Source organism: Atractosteus spatula, chromosome 25 (assembly GCF_055471065.1).
Source record: "Atractosteus spatula isolate fAtrSpa1 chromosome 25, fAtrSpa1.hap1, whole genome shotgun sequence".
Taxonomy (NCBI): Eukaryota; Metazoa; Chordata; class Actinopteri; order Semionotiformes; family Lepisosteidae; genus Atractosteus; species Atractosteus spatula.
Genome location: NC_142730.1, coordinates 829,100 through 853,777, shown reverse-complemented (window position 1 = coordinate 853,777; position 24,678 = coordinate 829,100). Strand labels below are relative to the sequence as shown.

The following is a 24,678-nucleotide window of genomic DNA, read 5'->3' as shown; positions in this document are numbered from 1 at the left end:
CAAAGACTCTGTTCTACATCTTCTTCCAGCAAGCAGGCTGCTTGCCACCCTTATCTCCCTCATCTGCAGACACCTCACCAGCTGCTATCCTTGCACTCATCTGTGAAGACTGTTCATTTTTTCCTCTTCGTAGCTTCAGTGAGGTCACCTGATTACACTGAAGTTTAAGAGAGATCGTAAGCAGATTCTCTGTTTTACCCCCTGCTGAGATCACATTCGGTGATGGCAGGAGTTTTGTTGCTGTTGTTTTTTACAAAATCTCAAAATCTGATACTTTGGTCTGTAGTCCTGTTGAAGTTTGGTTTCAGTGATATCGGCCATGTTGCCCACAGAGAAACAGGGCCGTTGTTATTTTATTTCCAAAACAGCTCTTAATTAGTTGAACCCAGTTATTGTTTCAAATTGTTTTCCAGATTCACAGTGACCTTTAACCCCTGACTGAAGATCCCCAGAGCCCCTGAAGGACTGGGGTCTCAGGGACTGAGCTGAGCCAGTTACTGTCCTCATGAGCCCAGACTCACCGTGACCTTTAACCCCTGACTGAAGACCCCCGGGGCCCCTGAAGGACTGGGGTCTCAGGGACTGAGCTGAGCCAGTTACTGTCCTCATGAGCCCAGACTCACAGTGACCTTCAACCCATGACTAAAACAATGAGACCTTAATGAAACTGAGTTTATTCCAAAACCAACAAAAATAGCCCCAGTCTGCCAACAATGCTCTTATTCTTTTCCTACAGTATGTAAACAGTTTCACTTCCCACTTAGGAAGGGTTCTACGTGATGTTACTCTCGGATCTGCCTGCCTCCTCTGGATTTCCCATTGCTGCCTGTATATTTGCCCCCCCAGCAGAGCACATGGCTCTTGCCCCCCTGCGGTCTCCAACACTGCCCCCTGCTGGATACAAAACAGAACCTTGGAAAACCCCTTTTGGCAATTTGTAACCCTCCTCCTCAAAGAATTCCACAGGGGGGAGGTTGCAGGTCCGGGTCCGCCTGGCAGGACTGAGGGGCCCCAGGGGAGTATGGGGCTCCCTGTGATGGGCTAGTGTCCCATTCTCTGGTGAGCCTCGAGGGTGCAGTAACTGCTTTTCCTTCTTGGAAATCATTCTTAAGGACACTTCTACAGTTGCAGTTAATTTTTCCTCATTCGCAACACCGCAACAATCGCAGGATGAGTCAAGCGAGGCGGTTCATGGTTAGTGTGTGTCAGAAAATTCCACTATGAGAGTAATGAAAAAGAAAGGAATTTTCCTGGAGTCTCTCTGATTAATGGTCCCCGAAGGACTTCAGAACAGGACTGAAACATTTTAGCCCAGTTATACCTCCAGTGTTACATTCTATGACTTAATGACTCCATTCCTCCATATTCTATCTGCTTTATCCAATACAGGGTCATGAGGGATACTGGAGCCTATTCCAGCAAGCAACAGGCAGGGTACACCCTGGACAGGACGCCAGTCCATCACAGAGCACAGAGACACACTCACTCACACCAGGGCCAGTTTTCCCAGAAGCCAATTAACCCACCAGCATGTCTTTGGACTGTGGGAGGAAACTGGAGCACCTGGAGGACACCTACATGAACACACAGACTCCACACAGATAGACCCCCCAGTCCAGGATCGAACCTGGGGCCCCAGTGCTGAAAAGCAGCAAGTCTGGCCACTGTGTCCCAAGACCAAATGACTTCTAATCGAAAATCATTTGAGCTCTTATTCTGGCATAACCCAACAGTAGGTTTCAAGCAGCCTGTTTTAAAAGGACTCCCAGCGTGAGCTCAGTGGCCCTGGTGGTCTCAGGGGGTCTGTAATCTCCTGCTTTCGTGAGGGTGAGGACACAAGCAGAGCCACAGGTCTCAGTGCAGGCATGACAGCTCTCGCTGTGCTGTACATTTCCTGGCATCTCGCTCAGATCAATCTCATCAGCTATCTGTTCTCTTATCTCCTCCACTGTTCAGAGTCTCTTTGCAAAATGAAAAAACAAAAGCACAGCTTTCTTTCAACTGCACGGGCCTGCCTCGACACTCAAGAGGAAATCGGATCTGGGGTTTTGAAAAACCACGACAGGAAACATTAGTGCTGATGAAGGTCGGGGCTCAGCTCCTCGTTAAATAGAGCCAGTCCTGAGAGAACCCTGGATTACAGAACAGTAATCAAGGAGCAACTAAAATGTCCCGTGCTGTCCTGCTGAACCTGCTACTTTTATTTCCAGGTAGGAGAGCTGCGAGGCTCCAAGGGGGAGCTGAGGTCACACGAGGAAGCTGTTGGTGTCTGGCAGTTTGGTGGGGGGGGGGAGGAGCCATCAAGCGATGATTCATGTGTATCTTACATTTCTTTATATATAACGTATAACTCTGTCCAAGGATGAGTGACAGAGACCAGAATAAGGAAACAGTTCCAGACAGCTGTGGAGAACACACAGGCCGAGGAGAGGGAGCAGCAGTGTGGGACCATGGGTAGGGTTCTGGCTGGAGGGTTGCGGGTTCACATCCTAAAGAGTAACGAAGCACATCAATGATAAAGAAAGAAGAGACCTGATTTATAGCGAAGCAGGGGAAAAACAGATCATGAACGCATCTATTAATTCATTCATTCGTCCCAAAATACTGATTATTAGCATTTGGTCATCACAGTTAGGGCTTTATGGCAAAACTGTGAGTTTATACAAGACTTTCCAGACCAATTCATACTGAGCACATAAGAGCGGTTACAAACAAGTCCAGCTCGTTTGGTAGTTACTAACAGATCCCTGGATCTCATCGAGCTCGTCCTTGAAAGAAGCCAGGGTATCAGCTCCAACAATATGGGTAGATGGCTTGCTCCATGCTCCCACAACCCTTTGTGTAAAGCAGACTCAGTTCTCAAGCTTGGGAAAGAGGAGAATAGAGGAATTATTCCTCAAGAATTGCAGAAGTGGGCGAAGGGGAATCTGCAGGATGAAGTCAGGATGCAGGAGAACTGAAAGCTGTCAGTTCAGAGGGCTCTTGTAAGAATCCGAGGCAGAAACCAATGCCTACAAGTCGAGACAAGGATAAAAAGAAAGCTTGTCTTTTACTCGTAAGCAAACTGGCACAAATTCTAAGTAACCGAAGAGCTGTGCGTGGTTAAAGGGCACATGTAATGTGAAAACAACCCACGTACTTGCTAACGCGCTGATGTTTCACCCTGAAATGTGTTTACTCTCGGATCACTGCAGGTGGGAGAAGGATGGTTCCGAATTCGGCTTCTTGCTGGCGCTTGTGCACCCCGAGTTCCCTTGGCTCCTATGCCAAGGATAGGCTGAGATCCCACTGCCAGCAGGAACAGCTGCCAGAGGAAAACCGGCTCATGGCAGCTGCCTGCTGAATCACAGTCCTGTGACTGGGTGCGCTTTGGAAAGAAAGGGCACCAGTAGCACAGTTGCTTAATCCAGTCTCAGACTGTGGTCTTTCAGGTCAGGTACAGTGCATTCATTTGCGTTCAGAAACGCGGCGTTCTGAGACAGTTTCTTTAGCGCTGCTCTCCCGTACATGTCCTGGCAGAAATTAACATGTCGTTAGAGACTTAGAAGCTACAATGAAATTCCAAACAAACTACGGCAAGACGGATTTCTGATTGGATTTCAGAAAAAGGGTTATGATTCAGGTGGAAGGGAACGAATCTCTTTAGTCTTATGAGGTCGTCCCCTTAACAATCCTTTCAAAGGAGTGGGTGCCAAGGGCACTGCTGAAAGCCAGCTGTGCAAAAATACCAAGTGCTGCTGGCACAGCGGTTAGCCCTGCTGCCCTCTCAGCATTTGACCTGGGTTCGATTCCTGGCCAATGCACTGACAAACGTTAAGGGTTTAAGAGTTTAAACCCGATATCCTGGCTTCTCCCAAAAAAAGTCTGGGTGACATCCTGGGATCTATTAACTACTAACCACTGCCTTGTTCGTAGCTGTTCTTCAGAGAACTTTTATCTAACGAGTTATTTAACGGTTAAAAAAAAGTGAGTTTTGAGGCTGCGACAGGATTGTCGTCACGGGTGCTGGGACAGACCGAAGGACAGGTGCGGGGGGGGGACAGGGGGCAGGATGGCCTGTTGCTGTCCTGAAAGTCCTGTTTTCTGCCGGGCCAACGTGATCGAATCGCCACGCCTTGTGACTGTTGTGTGCAGCTCCTTCAGACGGCTGCCGGCCCCACAAAGCCCACACTGCTGAAAACGTTTTTAAAGGAGTGAATGAATCTTACAAAGCCTGAGCCCTGTGACCCCTTATTACAGTGATTTCAGCACAGACCTCTCCAGAGCTCTTTGTGCACCAGTACTCAAGCAGACAAGCGAATGTGAAGTTCTGGAGTCTCGCTCACATGCTGAAAGAGCAGATAAAAACAAACACCGATGGCTTTTTATTTGGTGCTGAACACTCCGGTCTTTGGCGTTTAAAGCTTTACAATGAACACCTGACATTTCAGAATACCGATCTGTTTCGATTAGATTGCTTGTGTTTTATTGCGAAAAAGGAGTTTCCTACCAAATATAGAAGGAGGGCCCACATGTTTTTATAAGAATTTGATTTAAAAAATGCAAACTAGTCACAATAAAGACGACTTCCGTTTATAACTGGCACACTGAATAAGTTATCAGATTATTTCACAACACCCACACCAGCACGATATTTATGGCACATTAGCTGACTGGGTGTGTGGAGATAAAATATCTCTGAATCTGACACTTTTTCTCTGAGTGTCCAGGAACTGGCGGCTGCTACAAGATTTTAATCTGGAGTTTACACGCAGTACAGATCCAATTAATCAGATTGATTAATTAGTACAGCAGCTACAGATTAGAACCTTCCTGTGCAAAGGACATTTGTCCAGGCAGCAGGACAAATGTACAGTATAAATAACCACAATGAGTGAAAACCAATAATTAGAGTCTGGAATTTTATTCAAAGTCAACATTATTGCCAAACCAGCCCTGCGGGTTGTTAAGAATTTTTTTGTGGTGCTTCTGAAGGGAGATACAAAAAGGCAGAGATTCAAAGAAGAGTATGAAAAAGCATATATAGCTCAGGGTAGGTGCCCTTGGGGAACCGCTCTGTTCTGGATCAGGTACATCTTTCTGAGGGAAGGAGCTCAGACAGGGGGCCTCCTGGTGTAACAAGACCGGACCTGAGAACGATCTCGCTGGAGAAACAGCAATAAATCTGCCCAGACCGCACCTGTCTGATCGGGGCGCCAGAGACAGAACAGCTTCTTTCACAACGAAACCGCCGTTACTGCTCGACCCGAACGGCCCCGTGTCGGCTCTGCCGACTCGACCCAAAGGGTCCGAATCCCTTCCCAGTTCTTCAAAGTTCAATGAAGTGAAGGCAAGCGGCCTTATCTCCCTCTCCCATCACTCCCCTTCTCTGGCGCGTCCACGGCTATCGGAGACAGACTGGAGTCCAGACGTTTGCCTGTTTTGCTGACCACTGAAGTCCGCAGCTCCCAGACCGGGACGTGGAGCGACTGCCCACCTGGTCACATGACCACTGAAGCCCATCCCAGCGCAGCAGGGCGAGCCTGGAGAGAGGGGGGGATGCTCCTCCGGGGAAATGACTGGAAGGGAACTCCAATCTCCTTGAATGCAGGAAAAGGCCAAAGCCTAGCGGGATTCCCGTTTGCTCCAGGTTTCCTCATTTAGTTTTCCCAAATGTGGTTGGACAGTGCTCTTACCGCCTCCTCCCTCTTCCTGGACAGCTCCTGCTCTCGGCAAGGTCTGGATCAACCAGTCTCCCGGCAGGACCTGCCACCGCGCCGGGGGCTCGGTGACCTTCCACTGCACCATCCAGTCCGACAGCGAGAAGCTGGAGGACTGCGCGCCCTACTGGTACGTCCCGGGGCCGGCGGGAGCGGCGGCGCTCCAGGACGTGACCGGCGCGGAGCAGTTCCGAGGCCGGATCAGCGTGCAGGAGGACATGGCCACCTACTCCTTCCTGACCCTCGCCGGGCTGCAGGAGCGGGACACCAACACCTTCTACTGCTCCCTCAAGTGCAGGATCGACGGCAAATTCGAATCGCGGACAGGACCGGGCAGCGCGCTGGCAGTGACCGGAGCACCCACTCAGGAATGCCACAGCGAGCAGGGAGGTGGGTGCCCCTTGTGCCCCCAGATCATGGGGAGGAGGGGCTGTGACGACCTCCGGCGAGAGCCACGCTCCAGAGGGTTTGATCACAGGCTGCCGACCTGCCGCACTCCTCCACCCCAGCTCCCCGCGTGTTCAGGCTGCTCCTGAACACGTCCCCCCTGCGCCGCTGGGACACTGACCTTCTGCTTCTTTTGCTCCCTTTCCAGCTGCATGGCGCCTGTTTGGCTGTTGAAAGTGTCTCGCTGCTGCGGCCGCTGTGTACGATAGCGCTTGGCCCTTGTGCAGAGCCAGCCGGGTGTGGGACTCCCACTGCCTGGGGGGAGGAGAGGAAAGGGGGGTTAAGGGGGAGCTCTGAGGCCAGACTGCACAGCCCAGACTGGAGTTTAGCCAGGGCACCGCTCTGACACGCCCTGCGATCTTATACAGCCAGTCAGAGCCTGGGGTTAAAATCTCATCTGAATGACGACACCTCATACAGCCCCTCTCATGCCTAGGTGTTGCCTGGAAACTCTGGTCCAGAGGGGAGAGCACCCCCTGCTGGTCCACCTACACCATCACAGCAGCCTGGCTGTCCTCAGAGCTCCCCTATCCCCGTGCAGGCGGGCAACGCTCCTCCGCTCCGGGAACACTGACCGCTGTCCCTGTCCTTCCCATCAGAGCCCTTCCCGGGAGAGCTGAGGGTGGAGCAGTGGGCGTCGCCGCTGCCCCACTGCGCGGGCGGCTCGGTCATGCTGCACTGCCAGATCTCGTCCCGCCGCCGCCGGCTGGAGGAGTGTCGCGCCTCCTGGTACGGCCCCGACCTGGACACGGCGCTGGCAGTGAACGGGACGGGGGCGGGGGGGTCCGTGGCGTGGGGCGGGACCGGCGCCTACAGCTGGCTGCTCCTCACCCGCCTCCAGGCCAACGACAGCGGCGGCTTCCTGTGCAGCGTGAGCTGCAGGATCGAAGGGCGGCGCTGGACCGTGACCGGGCCCGGCAGCCTCCTCAACGTCACGCCCTGCGGCAGCTGGCAGCAAGGCAGGTGCTCTCGAACCCGCGGCCACGGAGCTCGCCCCCCCCCAGAACCCGAATCTCGGGATCCGCCATTCCGAAGCGCCGCCTGTCTTCCGATTCCGATGTGGCGTGAGCCGGGGGGCCAGGGGCTGGCCAGGCCAGCAGGGGGCGTGCGTGCACCAGCAGGGGAGGGCCAGGCCAGCAGGGGGCATGCGTGCACCAGCAGGGGAGGGCCAGGCCAGCAGGGGGTGAGCCGGCACCAGCGGACGGCCCAGGCAGCTCAGACAGGGAGGTGCAGGGGCGTTCCAGCTCCGTGTCTGCGATCCAGCACTCGGGCCAAACCACAGAGAGCCACGCCCTCGGCCTGATTCACGCTGAAGGAATCGGGCCATTTCTCCTCGCGGGACGGAGCTGACGAGACGCTGGGTTGAAGAACGCAGGAACTGCAGGACCCCGGGTTTCAGGTTCACCTGCTCACCACCGGGCAGAGGCCTGAAGCACAGGAGTCAGCAGTCACAACACATGTTCATCATGTGCTCTGAGCCGCCACTGCTATAGGGACAGCCGGCCCAGGCGTTAACAGAGCTCAGGCGAGGAGTCTCAGAGAGCCGAGGTAAACAGCCCCAGTTACCATACTGGGCCACAGGGATGGGAGTTCTGCTCCAGAGGGAACATCTCCAGTCTGCAGGTTTATCAAGATCTTATTCAAGTTCCTCTGCTGCTTCCACAGCACCTGCTGATCCTCCTAACTGGGTACACTGGTAGGTTAAACTCGGCCCTGGTGTGAGTGTGTGAGACGCGTGTCCCACACTCATGTAGATCAGCGATAGGAATTCAAAACAGCAGCGCCCCTAGTCCAGACCCCTGAGGTACTCCCCTAACACAGCTTCTGCTAGGTTACTACAACATGGCTGCAGAAGACTCAGCAAAAATTGCTTCTCCTAAAAAAAGAGTAACAGAAAAGAGCAGAATGTTTAAAAGACGTCTGCAAAGCGTGTGTGCAGACATGTGGATTATACACTCCGAAAACTGCAGTGCCAATGGCAAACTCTCACTGTGTCAGTAATTACTGAACATAAAAAACCTACAAAACCCAACCAACAGGAACTGAATATTAGTCACTTCTTACCTAAATACTAATATAGCAAATTCCACAGCTCCACCACATTTTAAAGACTCTTATAACTTATTTTAATGACTATTAATGACCCACCTGAACTACTTCATTTTAATGACTATGTTTATAATCGCACAAAACAGAGCAACGCTAACTTTTTCACCTACAATCTGTGAAGAAAAAAAAGCACCATGTCCCAGTTCAGCCATGGACGTTCGGTGCTGCAACCAAAACTCAACATTTCCGGTTCTTGAAGTCCGAGTCCATGTGAACAGCACAGCCACGAGCGACAAGCCTGGGTCTGGCGCCCTCTGCTGGCGGCTCGCTGGCACGCAACTTGATTTTGGGGGGATTTCAGGGAAAATCCATTTTTTGAAAAACGGGGTAAAATTATTAAATGCGAAACAGCAGCGCTGTTCCAATCGGGTCTCAGGAACCGACTGCTGGACTCGCCACCACCCCTCGAGACACAGGTTCTGGTTCTGTGGGCCCACGGGTCAAGCCCCGAACTGACTTCACGACACGACTCATCCGAACTGTTAGACTGCGCTCAGCTCCGACTCACACGGAGGTCTGCCTTTTGTCAGCTGCATTTCATAAAGTTGAACAATACATTTGTGTACAGAACACTTCAGGCCCGCATGCCTCCAGCGCCAGGGTGGGGACCCCTGTGCCAGAGCACGCACACAGGAGCGCGTTAAAGACGGTATCGGCGCCGCGGGCTGGGCTTTAGCGATGCAAGGGGCGGTAATGCCCAGCAGGTGGCAACATGCCATTTGTGATCAACCTTCCAGCTGGACACATAACTTCGTACAGAAATAGCGCTGCAGTGCGGCTGTGCGAGTATTAGCGACACAATCCCACTGAATCCACAGCCGAAACATCCGCATGAACACGACGTCGCTGCAAAGAACAGCTGTTCTCCTGTAACATGCTGACGTGGCATCAACGCCCTCGCGTAGTGTCTTCTCCTCGGGTGTTTTTGACACAGGGCCGGCCTCGCCGCGCAGGCGCACTGACCTTCTCCCCCTTCTCTCGCTCGCGCCAGGTTGCGGCCCCCCCGTGCTGTGGCGCGTGTACTCGCTCTTCGCCGTGAACGGGCTGGTGCTGTGCGCGGCCGCCGCCATGTGCGCCGCCCTGCTGCGGAGGAGGCTGGGCAGCCGGCGCCGCTGGGAAGTGATCTAAGGCCGCCCCGCCCCGCCCCGCCCGGAGATGAAGGCGGGTGGGCGTGGACGCGAGGAGCCACGCCCCCCCGCCCCCACGACGTCATGGGAACTTCCGGCCGAGGCGCAGGCTGACCGACCGAGCGCGTGCACCCGCGGCTCTCCGAGCATGCACGGGTGAATGTCCGGCCGCACTGATGCACTACAGTCCTGTGCCGTCTGGACGCGCCTACATGCTACGGACTGCACCCCGCTGATTCAGCCCGCCATTAACCCTTTCCCTGCCGCTCACGGACACCAGTATCCGGTTACTTCGTTGGCCATCCTGCTTCCCCCGGCCTCATCATTTGCAACCTTTATCTTAATTTTTTGAATGAAGTTTTGTTTGTAATAAGGTGCCTCACGTGTTGTTTCGTTTGTCACACATCTGCCTTTTTACTCATATCAGTGTTGGCGATGATCCGCGCCTACAGGCCTCTTTCCAGCTGCACTGCCCTCTAGCGGCAGCAGGAGGAATCCGTTCCTCCGCCGGCTGGCCGAGACGGTCAGTCCTGCGTGTGAAGAACAGGGCGCAGCTGTCAGCAGCGCTGGGGACCCGCATGGAGTCTATTCCCGTTTCACGTGGGTTTCCTCCCAAATACATGCTGAGAAGCTGGGGGGTCAGAGCGCAGGGTCAGCCATTTATACCGGGCCCCTGGAGCAGTTGGGGTTAAGGGCCTTGCTCAGGGGCCCAATAGAGTAGGATTCCTTTCCCGGTCACAGGAGTGTCTGAGTGTGTCTGTGTGGGTCCTGTGATGGACTGGTGTCCTGTCCAGGGTGTGTGTGTCTGTGTGGGTCCTGTGATGGACTGGTGTCCTGTCCAGGGTGTGTGAGTGTGTCTGTGTGTCCTGTGATGGACTGGTGTCCTGTCCAGGGTGTGTGAGTGTGTCTGTGTGTCCTGTGATGGACTGGTGTCCTGTCCAGGGTGTGTGAGTGTGTCTGTGTGTCCTGTGATGGACTGGTGTCCTGTCCAGGGTGTGTGAGTGTGTCTGTGTGTCCTGTGATGGACTGATGTCCTGTCCAGGGTGTAACCCGCTTTGCACCCATGCTTGCTGGGATGGACTCCAGCCCCCCGTGACCCCGGACTGGAACACGCAGTTAGAAAGTGGACAACGGTTACCAACGAGAGACCATTCAGTCCGTCTTGTTTTGCAGCCTTTCCCAGCTGACACTTTATACAGCAGCTCTTCTTTCTCAGAGTGCAGGACACAGCAGAGGCGCAGCAACATCACAGGATTTACAAAAGTACAAAACAAGAGTCCAAGAATTCCCGAACGAAATGAACACCAGTAAAACAGAAATCTCATTCCCTGCTGCCAGCAGACACAACTCCGTCCTACTCATCAGTGCTACCGCCGCTGTGCGCAGGTCTTGGGTAGTGTGTAAGATCTGAGCTGCCACAGAGCCACAGACACATGTTTCCGAAGTGACCAGCACTGACCAGGGACACACAGGAGTGCAGTCCTTCAGGACCCAGTCCTGTCCAGGCCTCGTCTCACTGGCTATGTCCACTGACCAGTGTCCACTGGCTCCTTGGGTGGCAAAGCAGTCCTTGGACAGGACAAGTCCTGCCGTTAGTGGCCATTAGCGTCCAGGCAACCGAGGCTCCAAGCACATTGTGACTGTTACAGATAGCTCCAAACCCTTCCCTGAAACATTACTGTAAAAAATACAATAGAAGTATATACTGTACATAAAACACCAGCCCAGCTGTTCCAGATACATTTAGGAACTCCCTGGAGAATAAAAAAAAATAACACACTCTGGGCAGTAAAGCGACAGCAGGTGTATAGGAGGGATAGAGTTCTGTAGGCGCTCATGTTGTGTTCAATTCTACTAAGGCAGGCCGGCCCTCCTGGATTCAAACCTGGGTCTCGCTGTGGCTGTGGTCAGCGTTTTGTCACATTCAGGTGAAGTGCAGGTGCACCGACGCTTCTGGCCAGTGTATCCACACGTTTCATCGCCAAAATAATCAGATCTCGCAGAGAAGGACGGACATTTCGGTCATTCTCTTTCCCAGAGAAAACAGGCCAACAGAGACACCCGACTCTTGAGGTCTTCAGAAGCAGCCTCTTCCATATTACTCTCAGTTGTTTTACAGAATGGCTAGTCTACAATTCTAAGCAGCAGCAGCCAAACTGCTATCAAGTGAGGTCCAACCTATTCAGTAGAGAAGTAGCTCCTAAGAGCAAGAGGTGGAGCAGATTAAAAGTAAGAAACTGAGCAGTAGGACAGTGTAGATGAAGACTCTTAACAGCTCCCCCTGCAGGACGTTTAGCTTCCTGCACTCAGGCTGAAACTGTCCCTTACAAAGGCAAGACCTTCAGTTCCCAGCAAACAGAGGCTCTCTGCTCTGGTGCATTTTTTCTGGGTCATCCCTGGAAACAGAGGAGAGAGTCTGATCACACAGTCTGACTTTACAGCAGCCCACGCGGCACATTCCTATTTCTGAATCGATACAGGAGGTGTATTAAAAAGGACTGTTGGATCAACACTTACTTCCACATTCCAGCCTAGCGCCTGTATTTCCGGATCTGAGACAGAAAGAAGAGAAATCCAGTCAGTAGCTGCAGGAGGTTTGACTGGAGACACAGTGGGGTCACTATGTGTAAGATCTGCAGTCAGCTCCCTTTCAGACTTCAGACAGGCTCAGGGCTGAAACACAGGCTCTGATGTTCAGTCCAGAGTGCTGGAGCAGCAGTGCTGAACCCCAGTCTGAGTGCACTTCCACTCCCAGCAGGAGGCTCCTCAGGAGGAGCTGGGAGTCCTGGGAGGATGAGGAGAATGTGGGGGGCAGGGGTACAAGGAGACAGGAGGGGGAGAGGGAGGTCCGTGTGTGTTGTGTGCAGATCAGCACTAAAGCACAGAGACTCACCAGGGTGACAGCAATAGCTGTTATGGCTAACAGACCCAGAGTCACAAACACTCCAACCACACTCTTCACCCTGCCTGGAAAAAAGGAAAACACAAAACTGACATAGCCCATTTTCAAAAGAATCAATTTAATTGAGGATCTCAGATACCAGCAGCAAGAACGAATGAGTCTTAAATACAAGGAACTGTTGGCAAAGGAGTACAGCAGAAATACTGCTTATTTCTTATCTTTTTCTTTTACTGTATGTTTTCACTGAGGTACATTTTCTTAAATGTTAACTGTAAGTGTTCAGACACATTAGAGCTTGAAAGTGGCTACAGCTGGGTTCTGGAGAGAATCCACTCCCTCTTTGCACTGATCCAGGACTCACAAGAAGGAATAATAAAGAGTAAACCTACCGTTAGAGTCTGCTGCTGGGTTTTTGTCCTCTGTGGAACTGTCAGCTAAAAGATTGATAAAATGTAATTAAAATAAAGGTGCACACTGTTTCTTCACTCTGCCTCAGATATTACAGTTAAAAAGTATTAAATCTTTCATCATAGGCCCTGTGACAGGTCCTGAGTCACTCAGCAGTCAGACAGCCCAGTCTGAACAGGACAGGACACAGCCCAGCCCCCCAGTGTCCACTCATCGCTGGGACAGGACAGGACAAGCCAGGGACTCAAAGACATTGATAATCCACACAGCTCAAAGACTTACCATTGTCTGAATGCACTTCAGTGTGTGTGGTGCTCATGGGTGCTGAGAAAACATCAGAACATATTAAAGGCACCATGAGAAAGACTTATCTTGATCTGTTGGATTAGTATTTCCACTTATGACCCTGGGTCCTTGCTGCGCTCGATGTTTAGTGTCCCCAACAGTTTTTTTTTCAGCGTCTTTGTGGAATTTTAGAAATGGACATTCAGTGCAGTCCATACGTATTTGGACTGTGATACAATTTTTGCTGTTTTGGCTCTGTACTCCAGCACATTGGATTTGAAATAGAACAACGACTATGAGGTTAAAGCGCAGAATGTCAGCTTTCACTCGAGGGTATTGACGTCTATATTGGGTGAACCATATAGGAACCACAGCCCTTTTTATACATTGTCCCCCCATTTCAGGAGACCAAAAGTAATTAGACACAAAACATAATCTTAAATAAAATTTGCCATGTTTGCAAATCCTTTGCAATTGATGACTGCCTGATGTCTGCAACCCATAGACGTCACCAGACGTTGGGTATCTTTCCTGGTGATGCTCTGAAAGGCCTGTAATTCAGCCATTTTTAGGTCCTGCTTGTTTTGGGGGCTTTTTGCTTTCAGTCTTGTCTTCAGTAAGTTAAATGCAGGCTCAATGAGATTCAGGTTGGGTGATTGACTTGGCCAGTCAAGAACATTCCACTTTTTGGCCCTGAAAAACCCCACAGTTGCTTTAGCAGTATGTTTGGGGTCATTGTCCTGCTGCAAGGTGAAGCGCTGTCCAGTGAGTTTTGAAGCATTTGGTTGGATCTGAGCAGATAAGATGCTTCTGTACACTTCAGAATTCATCCTGCTGCTGCCGTCTGCAGTCACATCATCAATAAAGACAAGTGAGCCAGGTCCACTGGCAGCCACACATGCCCAATCCAGGACACTACCTTCACCATGTTGTTACGAAACCTTTGTTTTGCTGTAGGTGATACATTTTATGTATTGTTGCTGTTTTGTGGTTCAGGAGTCTGAACAGGGACAGATGTGGACAGGACAAAACTCACCTTCTGAGTTTCTCAGGTAGCTGACATCACAGAGTTTTGTGCCACTGTCTAAGTCAGTGCATTTGTTCTTTTCGGATCCACAGGAGATTCTTTTATCTGGCAAACATTTGTATTTGATCATTTCTTCAGAGCAGCACATTCTTTTGCTGAGTTTCACTAAAGGTGAAAACAAGAAACAGAATTTCTAAACATTTGACGTGCATCTTTTGTCTAATGATAGGACATTCTGGCAGTCTTTGAGAATTACTAAAAAGGTGATGCATAAGAGCACTATACTATACAGCATGAACCAGCTTTCTTCTGGAATTTGGGTTCAGTCATTCTTAAGGACACAACTCCAATATAAGGCCAGGAGAGGTCAAGACAGTGGACACACATCTTCCTAAACGTGCAGTGTTAGGTCATTCTGTGAGCTACACAGCTCAGTCTGTATCAGAGGCAAGGCTGACGCAGCTCTCTCTAGAAAGAATGCAAGCCCAGTAAGCTACAGAGATTCATGGTCACCCTTTATATAAAGGTGTATAAATTAAAGGCTTAATTAGTCCACTTTGCTCAGACATAACTTACCATTAAAAGTTTAATTTCATATCACATACTTCTATAGTATGGTCTGTATACCTAATTAAAGATGTATACTTAAACACAACTTACCATCTTGTTTGAAATAAACAGTACACAGTAGCTTTTCACTGGTCTGCAGCTGGTTACATTGGCCTGGTTGGACACCGCACTGGTCTGAGGAGTTGCAGAAAAATGTGCTGTTGTCAAGGAAAATACATATCGCTTGCTCTGCGTGTTCAGGAACACACAGCCCTGATCCTGTGCAGCAACAGACAACTGAAATCACACAAAAACCATCTGAGTTAATGAAACACCTGTTGCCCTTTCTCACACCTAAGATTTAGTCTGAATTCATTCAAATCTTTTACCAAAGTACTTATTAAATGCTGATTGTTTTTCCATGCAGAACTTTCAGTGTATCTACAAATGCTGAACTCAGCTTGTGTCACAACAGATTAGTTAAGTGAGATAGGCATATTTTATAAATCTAGAAGCTGAACTAGGAAAACTGATTTCAGAGATCACTGACAGTGGGATGTTACAGAGATCTTTTTGGGAGTTTTTCTTTGGTTATCCTTTAAAGCTTTACAGGGAACACTGTTGTTGTTCTCACTGGCAAAAAAGCATCCCTGATAAGAAACAAAATACTCACTGCCAATGGGCTAAGGTGAAAATGAACTATAGACAAACACAGGCAATGCTGCTGTTTTACTTAATGAATCAGGATCCAAAGCCCTAAATCCAAGAATGCTTTATTTTTCCTTATTGAGGCATCATTTCACTATATTTGCAAAATTATAGTATTCTGCAGATGGGAAACGCTACAAGATTTATGCAGTTTTGTGTAATCCTGCTGGATGAGTTTATAAGGCCAAATCAATACAGTGAAATACACCTGCATTGAGAGTTACAAGAAGCTTCATAACTCGGGCAATAGTAGTAAAATGGAGTATCCTTAGAAAAAAGTTAGATACAAAGGAATCGTGGCCACTGCAAATAGTTATATTCACTTTTTCTGACCTCTTAGTTGAACTGATAAGGTTGAAGCATCACTATGCAGATTTTGGTAAAGGATACTTTCACACTGACAAAGGATACAAACATCTGACAAAACTCAACATGGGTGCAGTATGACCTCTTACCTGTAGCCAATAAGCAACAGAAAAGTCCCTTCCTGATCAGTGTCCTCTCCATCTTCTTCCTGTGTGTGAAAACAATACAACAATGAGATAATAATGACACTGTATGGAGCAGCTCTCCAGTTCTGAATTTCTCAGTTATTATTTTTGTATTATATACCCATCAAATACAGAACTGATAATTAGGGCATAAAATCTTGGCTCACACTGGCAACACCTTTACACCCATTGTGACTGTGTGTGTGTCTTGTGATGGACTGGTGTCATGTCCAGGGTGTGTCTGTGTGTGTCCTGTGATGGACTGATGTCCTGTCCAGGGGGTACCCTGCCTTGTGTCTATTGTTTGCTGGGGTAGAATCTGGCCCTTCCATAACTAAATTATCTAAAGAGTTTTTAAAAAATGGATGGAAGGAACATTAAGAGTTGGAATTAAAACCTGGAGTCCACATCTCCAGGATTTGACTGGGGGAACCCTTTGTTCAGGCCAAGAAAAATATTCTCATTACCTGGTCCTCTATGTAAATTACTAAGAATTTCACAAAGGCAGTAATCATGAAGAATTATTCCATCAACTGTAATAAATTATATGACAAGGCAGTAGTTAAATGCATGTCACAACAAATGGATTAAAGTGTTTATGGACTGGTACTGTAATTCCAAGAAAATGAAAGTAATCTCTGAGATCTGGGGCGTTAACCTAAAAAAGAAAGAAAAATCCTTCTATGCAACTGTCAAAATAAAGACAATAGTCTGATGTTCCAACACACAGAAATACAATATACACTAATTCACTAATAAAATAACCATAGTTAAAGTACTTTGTAAATTGCAACAGTAAGCTCACAGATTCCATCATGCTTGTAATTAAAACAAGTAAATACAAACTCATTTTCTGTAATTCTTAGTTTTAGGACAGAATTCAATGAGGAATGCAAAAAAAACATTTTCAGTAACAGATGGACAAAAGACTGAATTTATTTTACCACTTGAAATAACCGAGTGTGTTGCAGCTGACGGAAATCGTTGTTGTTGTTTGTTAAGCACTGACTTGTTTTGCGATGTCAGTCTTGCGCTTTAAATGTTAAAAATACTGAGGGCATTTGCTGGTACGTGCCTTAAGGGGACGATTGTTTTTGTTTATCTTCCGAATTCCCAGTAAAGTGGGTGGCTTTAGTTACGCAGGCAATTAGGACCGTTTAGATCTCGCTTTTCTGTTCGATCTGAGCAAAGATTGAACTCAGGTCACGGAACACGTGATACGAGGCACCTGTGCAAACACCGTTAATATTTTTCGTGTTTTTTAAAGCCGACGAGCCCTATTGATTATGTTGTAAAACATTTACTCTGTAAGTGGTCTATTTACCGATACATTCACCGCACACGCACAAAGTTAGCCGATGTTGTTACAGCAGTTGTAACTATGCGGAATATGAGGCACCGAAGTCTGCACGCTCATACACAGATCAGTACTCGAATCCCTTATATACTCTATAATCCTGTATAATAATCCATATTTTATATTCTATAATCCCATATGTAGTCTACAATCCCCTAAATACTCATTCAGCCGTTTCCTCAATGGCACAAGGGTATCGTTGGCTTCGACATCGTGGTTGGACAGCTTGTTCCACACTCCCACCACCCTTTGCGTAATAGGAACATGTTTCAGAAAATCTTTGTTCAACAGCTACAAGCTCGGGACACGCAGCGCACCCGAGACAAACTCAGCACCTGTTTCTAACCACATGGTTAATCATCGAGTCTAGCTATTTAAATAGCGCAATAAAACACCCTGCTTTGAATCTGAACGAGCTCAGCGAATTTTTTTAAATTCCCCTGTTATTATTGTTCGAAGCGTGTGAGCGAGTAAACACCCTCTTGTCAAACAATTAACAGTATGTCAGTTGTATGGAGGACCCGTGTCCAACTTCCAGCCGCTTTATCCAGTTCAGGGCAGTGGAGTCTGAGTTTATCCCACCCATCAACGGGCCCAATCTTCCCAGAAGCCAGTTATTCCACAGTATATCTCTGGACTGTGGGAGGAAACCCACGCGAACACGTGGAGAACGTACAAACTCCACACAGCCAACACTCCAGCTGTTATAGACGAAAAGAAACAAATCGCACACATTTAAGCTATTGAAATGGTTTAAGAAAGTTAAAGCTTTCTTTAAAAAGGCCCATTGTCTCCCTGAATTACAACCGTGATTCAATCTGTCCCACTGAGATCGCACTTCAGCCTGGACAGGTGTGCTAAACCCCGCCTCGTCACTGCTCATCAACATCTTCGCTCAGCACTTTGTAACTCAGCCTGAATCAAATTAAATCGAAAATCTGTAAAACGGCACAAACATGTCGCAAACACACTCGTGGTTTTTTGCCCCCGAAAGTAAGAGAAACACGTTTTATTGTTTGCAAAGTGACAGTTTTACCCAAAGAGAGAACGCAACCCGTTCGCCAGGGAAACCTTTCTTAAAGCTGTCAAAAAATCAAAGGCACTGCGCCCCTTGACGTTTTCCAAGTCGAGCGTTTTTTTAGGCATCAAAACCTGGACAACGACGAAAGCCCTGTGCTTGATGAAAGCCACAGCCCTACCTGGTGCCAAGCGGTGATCGGGGTGTTCAAGAATCGCTACACTGCGGTCCGAGACTGCCTCCGCGTTCACGCGCTCCCTCCAGTTCATTCACGAGCACAGACTCGCGCTCCGCGCGGCGCTTTTATCAAGTCCCGCGCAGTCTAGCTACTGGGGCAGGAGCAAGACGCTCCTGATAGGTCATAGCAGCTGGAAAGGTGGGGCGTCTCTTCTTATTCTTAGTATTAAACAATAAGGGCTATTAATAGCTCTTTTTAAACGGACTTTCTCTTTCTTGACTAATTTTTGCATTAAAAAACGTGTGAAGAAGAAGAGTTATGTGACATTTAAGCACCTGCAAGATGATCCTTAGAGCTTGCTGCAGTTTAGGATGATGGGGGTCAATACAGCAGGGTACTGCTGCTATTAGCTTTTAAGAGTGGTACTGGGTTATTGTTTCAGGTGTCTGCAGATCACTTTCAGGCCATATTGCATCTGAATTCTGGCTCATCTGACCTCACTCTGACGAACACCAGGCCCCACAGGAGGTGATAAAGCCTTCTTGAGAGTAGTAACATCCCTGGAACTCCCTGCCCAAATCCATCACAGACACCACCGATGTCAAAAGTTTCATCCATCCCTCCATTTTCTAACCGCTTCTACCAAGTCAGGGTCGCAGCAAGCAGGAAGAGTCTATCCCAGCAAGCAAAAGGTACAAGACAGGGCACACCCTGGACAGGACGTCAGTCAATCACAGGACACACACTCACACACACCCTGGACAGGACGTCAGTCAATCACAGGACACACACTCACACACACCCTGGACAGGACGTCAGTCAATCACAGGACACACACTCACACACACCCTGGACAGGACGTCAGTCAATCACAGGACACACAGACACACACACCCTGGACAGGACATCAGTCAATCACAGGACACACAGACACACTCATCACCAGAGCCAATTTTCCCACAAGCCAATCGACCCACCAGCATGTCTTAGACTCTGGTAAGAAACCCACAAGAACATGTGGAGAACATACAGACTCCACACAGACACCACCCCAGAAACTGAGCCCAGGGCCCCAGTGTTTTGAGGCAGCAATGCTAACTAACCACTGCGCCACCATGTGGTGCTTTCAGTATTATAAAACTCTCACCTAAAGATCTCACTTTAGATCTGAGTTTAGTATTAGATCTGTTAATGTTTTGTCTCACTCATGGCTGCACAAAATCAGTTTGCTGAACTTTATTCTTTTTGTGGGACCACATGCACAGTCTTATGAATTTTTTGGTAAGCACCCATTTGTAAAAATCTCATTTTATGGGACATTTTAAATATACACTTTTCTTTGTCCTGCATTGGTGTGTATTCGAGCTTTTGGAGTGTTAGTTTTAAAAGTCTGGTTTCATGTCATGTCAATGCTTTTGAGATTTAGAGGGCACCCCTCCAATTTACAATCCAATTCTCAAGCGGTATAATCAAACAGCAGAATTAGGGGAACCTTATATATACACTCTCTCTCTCTCACACACACACACACACACACGAGACACACACACACACACACACACACACACACAGGTTAAGCAACAATTACCGAGGCTGCCGAACGCTACTGTGCCACGGCGGACACACACACAAAAACAATCAGTTCCCACCTCTGTGGTGAGGGTGTGGCCTTCTAGACCAGACACAGGCATCAGCACTTGGAATTAAATATGGCGATAATCTCTTCACAGTCTAGAGAGTAGGGAAGTTCCCATTCAAAGGGAATTATAGACAAGTTGTTCGGACGATTTGATCCGAATGTGTCCTGATCCGATTAACAGCTGAAAAGAGTCTCTCAACACTGCATGATGTACTTGGAAGCATGACTATTACTCTTAACAGTGTGTTAACATTAGGAAAAATATCTGCAGGGCAGCTGTCAAGCACAAAAAAGATGAGAACCTTTTCTGTCTTGTCTCAATTTTGCGGTTTCTTTGCTGGATAAACACAGTGAGTTCTGCATCCTGCATCCTGCAACTTTCCACAGCTATTTCTGCAGGAAAGACTTTCCTGTGTAGGCATCCACTGGTGCTGCCATCAATAACTTGAGGAGTTTTGGTCGTGGGGTCTGGATCTAGAAGTTTGCAGGTTCAAATCCCAGGAGGTGGGGAAACAGCTGTTGTACCCCTGAGGGACGCATTTCACTCATCACTCTGAGAAAATGTTTAATTGTGCACAAATGCAATTTGCTTTGGATAAAATGTCAGATCAATAAACTAGTGGATAAAAAAAGCAGTAGAGTGGTATAAACCCTGCAGTGATTGTTGTAGACAAAGTAGCAATACTAAGCTGACTATATCTGTAGACTGGTGGCTCATGGTAAACATGAGTCATATTAGGAACAAGTAATAAGAAACACACTTCAGGATTAGAAGGCTGAAGAAGACTTCACAGCCGAAACGCTGTGTTTTCTCTCTTCTCTTCTCAGCAGGGAATAAACTTGTACTTGTTCCTTTGCAGACTACGCATGCTGACGCAGCTACACACCTGTACTACATTTGTCATATTATACTACCAGAATGGACTCACAATTAATTTATTTTCTTTTGCCTTAGGGCTGACCCACTAACTGAGCAGAGGTTACGGCTACACAACATGTGTACATGTCTACACAACATACAATATGTCTTTTTCTAAACTGAACCACTCATTTACAACCCTTCAAGTTTAGACACAGCAAATCCAACCAAAACCCATCCATTTCATTTCCCTTTTCTGTCATCAGAATCTGTTCTGAGACTGATGTGTGTCATTGCTGTAAGATAACAAAAATTCAGTTATTCTTAAAAGCGTCAGCCTTTTTTATAATAATAATAAAATAGAATAAAGTACCCTCCTTACTTCTCACAGATAAAAACAAATGAAGTTGGATAACAGAACCAGTTGGATATTTAGTAACATGTTTATAAAGAGAAAATAAATCTGTCCTACATCGATACTGTGAACATGAGTTTTTTCACCTGTATTACACAATGAAACTGCCATTGAAACAGGGGCTGGCAGCACACCAAGACTGGGGGGTCCTGGGACTGAGAGGCACTCTCCTCACACTCGTTAGGATGACAAGCCATGTTAAAACGTTAATGATGGGGGTAGGAAAGCGTGTTGTTCCAGTGGTTTGGTAAAGTTGGCATCTCCCCCTCCTCATGTCATTTACTGCACTCTTCTGGAGGAAAGAGGCTGTAAATGTGTAGGATCAGTTTAAATCTCTTAGAGTCCTGCCACCATGGTCCTTGTCCTCTGTTACTCCTGAGCGAGAGGCTCCCTGTCTATTATGCATGTGGCATAAAGTTAGTGCTGCAAAGCCCTGGTGGAACACAAGCACATTCATATCACAAACGAGAAGAGCCATTTTGCCCATCCATCCTGTTGGTAGTCAACAGCTAATTTATCCTAGAAACTCCTCCAACTTTTTAAAGAAAATCGACTTCATCAATGTAGCTGTGCAGCTTGTTCCCCACCCTTGCCACCCTTTGTGTGAAGAAGCATCTCCTGTTCCCAGTTGAAATCTCTGGTGTAAACCTACAGTAGGTTCTCATTTCTGCATTTAACACTAAATGCTGGTTTCAATACAAATATATGTCAGGTCAGTTGGATGGTCAGGAAACCACTGTTAAGTACCCAGAAAAAAAGTAAATATACTGTATATGTGATTTGTTTTAGGGTTCATGTCAGAGGTATCACACATTGGAGATAGTAAGTCTGAATGAGCAAAACTCATTTCCATCGTTTTTGTGGGGAAATTCCCAGACAGACCAAAATTCCCAGACAGACCAAAACCAAACGGGCATCTCACCAAAAATGTGGCAAGTCTGTTTTTTCTTCATTAAACTACATGTCGTTAATGTGCCATGTTGTCTCCTCAGCTCGATGCTCCTGTCTGAACTTGCTGTTGGCTTTAATGTTTCTATGCAGTCTTATTGCACATTCAAGCCCTTTGTTGAACTGGTTTCCAGCATTCCTAAAATTATTCTGATGTCTAAAATTATGACGTCTTGCTGCCGTCCTGTGCCAAACTCATTCAGATGCACTGAAATAGTTTTTTTCACACATTGGCTCTTGTCTAACAAACCCACAGCTACAGTATATCTGTACAGCCCCCACAGTGTGGCTGTCAGTCATCTCTTCAAAGGCCACAGAATGTGCTTGTAAGCACGTTTGGAAAATTTTCACTTGCCTGCCCCTTTTTACTGTTAAAGTGTTTGACATTGTAAACAGACACTTTCAAATTAGCAGAAACAAACTAAACGTTTCCATTTGTAAACAGTTACAGTTACAGTATGTAAATTGGAAATTACATACAATTAAAGTGGAAATTAACTTTTTAAACAAATTTAGCAAGTTTCTTCAGTTTTTAAAAAAAATCCATGTGGTTTGCAAACTTGTCATTCTCTCTTTTTTATAAATCATTTCATGATGAGAAGAGGAACTACTTTTTCTCTGGGGTGGTGGTGGGGGGGGGGAGTTGCTGTATTTTGCCTCAGCATATGTAGCATGTACCAATACCTCTAGTTTGGTTTGTGTGGTGAGTAGAGTTGTCTTTTTTATTTCCCTGCACAGGAAATAAAAAAAAACAGTAGCTGGGCACAGCTCTGGGCTAGAAACACATTCATATAATCCTTTTCCATCACAGCGCAAACAAGCTGATTTCACATCTCAAAGCCTGCATCTGTACTCTAAAGACTGAAGAATGTCCTGCGAGGTCCGGTTCAGCGTGTTCCTTTTGCTTACAGGTAAGAGAGGTCGAACATGTGAAGGGCTTCTTACTGTTCTGATTTTTTCGAAAATCAGAGAAGTTTTCTAGCTTCAAAACATGAAAAAAAATGTAGTGTGTCATTTTCCAGACCTAAACCTTGGATTTCAGGCTCTGCTGAAATCAAAATGTTTGCTCGCATCATCATTTCATCTTAAAGCCATCAGTCATTTCCAGTAGGCTGAAGGTCTATTGCATTTCTTCTGAATTAAACCAGGAGGACATGGCTTTTGAGATAAAGTTTAGATTAGAAGTTTAGGTTGTGTTATCTTCTGCTACGCTTTCTAAAAATTTATATTACTAAATTATTTTTAATATTTTTTCTGTGAACTTAGAGCAGAAACCATCATCATCATGTCTGTAATTTGTTAAAGCGTATAGTGTCATGTATACAGGCATGTTGTACTGTATATTGAGAGGATTTAATCACCTCCATGGTAGTCATATTGAAACATTGTTTGTTGAAAACAAAGATTTCAGATGAGTTATAATTGTGTTTATAGTTATAAAATAATTTAATCAAATTTAATGAAAAGGAGCCAACATAAATCAGAATGAAGACATTCCAAATGTTTTTAAAAATAGCACATTAATATTATTGCAATGAACACATTATTGTTCTTGGTGGAATCCATTAGAAATGTACTATGCAGAAAACAAATTGATATATTCCAGAATCTTTACAACATCTAAAACAACAGAAAAGTTAAGCAATAAGATGAAGTATATAAAACCTTCTGCAATCCATCTGCTAATATATTTTAGTCCAGTGGTGCATATACATTAATTTCCATTATCATTCAAAATCAACTTGTGTATTCAAGCATCCTCTTTTACAGTTAAACAGGAAAAAACAAAATAATATCTACCTATGTGTAGAAGTTGTCATACACACACATTTATAGCTTACAAACTACAACAACTAGAAATGTTAAAAATACAAAATTTGCTTCTGGCTTTGTTTGTTAATTAATTTTCCTTAAAGATTGATATTGTATTTAACTCATCTCCTCTCCAATCGAAATATCAAGATTATGATGAAATTATCGACAGACTAACAAATCAATTTATTAAGTCCTTCACAAATTTACTATGATCAAAATTTGGAGATTTGAAGGTACTTATAAAAAACAATAGTTCAAAGACAGAAATTCAGTAGGTTTATGACCCAAAAGCCATCAGAGATCAAATCAGTTGTGTTAGCTCACATGGGGTAACAGCCAGCGAGTGGTGGGAATCCTTGTTCTACAGTGGCGATCCTCACCCCGCGTCCTGGTCATCCACATTCTTGTTCTTTTTTCATTCCAACATCTGAGGTTCAACATTACGATTGCTCAATCAAATCAGCCATTGATGCAGTTGGCCTTAATTGTCACTGAAGGTGTTTTGAGTTCACTGTAAAACATGCAGGGCAGTGTTCTAGTGGAACCAGATGTGCTAAATAGTGAGCTGATGAATACCTATACATGAGATGATATCTAGAAAAACGTAGAATCAGACACAGCCTTGCCTGATTTAGGAGATCTGGCCAGTATCTGAGATTGTAACATTATTCTTATTTCCTTTTTAACACAGCCCCTG

General features: G+C 46.7%; 2 protein-coding genes across 4 annotated transcripts; one reads left to right on the top strand and one right to left on the bottom strand.

Annotated features, from left to right (window-relative positions):
- The first annotated feature begins 2,167 nt into the window (after positions 1-2,167).
- LOC148814932 (uncharacterized) lies at positions 2,168-9,383 on the top strand. The gene is made up of 4 exons (XM_088905131.1): positions 2,168-2,210; positions 5,700-6,089; positions 6,746-7,105; positions 9,247-9,383. Exons 1-4 carry the CDS (start codon positions 2,168-2,170, stop codon positions 9,381-9,383), a joined length of 930 nt encoding a protein of 309 aa, XP_088761257.1.
- Positions 9,384-10,542: 1,159 nt separating this feature from the next.
- On the bottom strand, positions 10,543-18,415 carry LOC148814931 (uncharacterized). Of its 3 annotated transcripts, none has more exons than XM_088905576.1 (9): positions 18,309-18,415; positions 15,717-15,775; positions 14,665-14,850; positions 14,014-14,169; positions 12,975-13,016; positions 12,674-12,718; positions 12,276-12,349; positions 11,900-11,934; positions 10,543-11,778 (listed from the first exon to the last, which is right to left on the bottom strand). In XM_088905576.1, the coding sequence occupies exons 2-8, from the start codon at positions 15,766-15,768 to the stop codon at positions 11,914-11,916; spliced, it is 576 nt and encodes a 191-aa protein (XP_088761702.1). In that variant the 5' UTR covers positions 15,769-15,775; positions 18,309-18,415; the 3' UTR covers positions 10,543-11,778; positions 11,900-11,913. The 3 variants fall into 3 exon arrangements, with proteins under 3 accessions (XP_088761702.1, XP_088761704.1, XP_088761703.1); XM_088905578.1 differs by having other exon boundaries at positions 14,665-14,748; positions 18,309-18,412; XM_088905577.1 differs by lacking the exon at positions 12,975-13,016 and having other exon boundaries at positions 18,309-18,412.
- Positions 18,416-24,678: the final 6,263 nt, after the last annotated feature.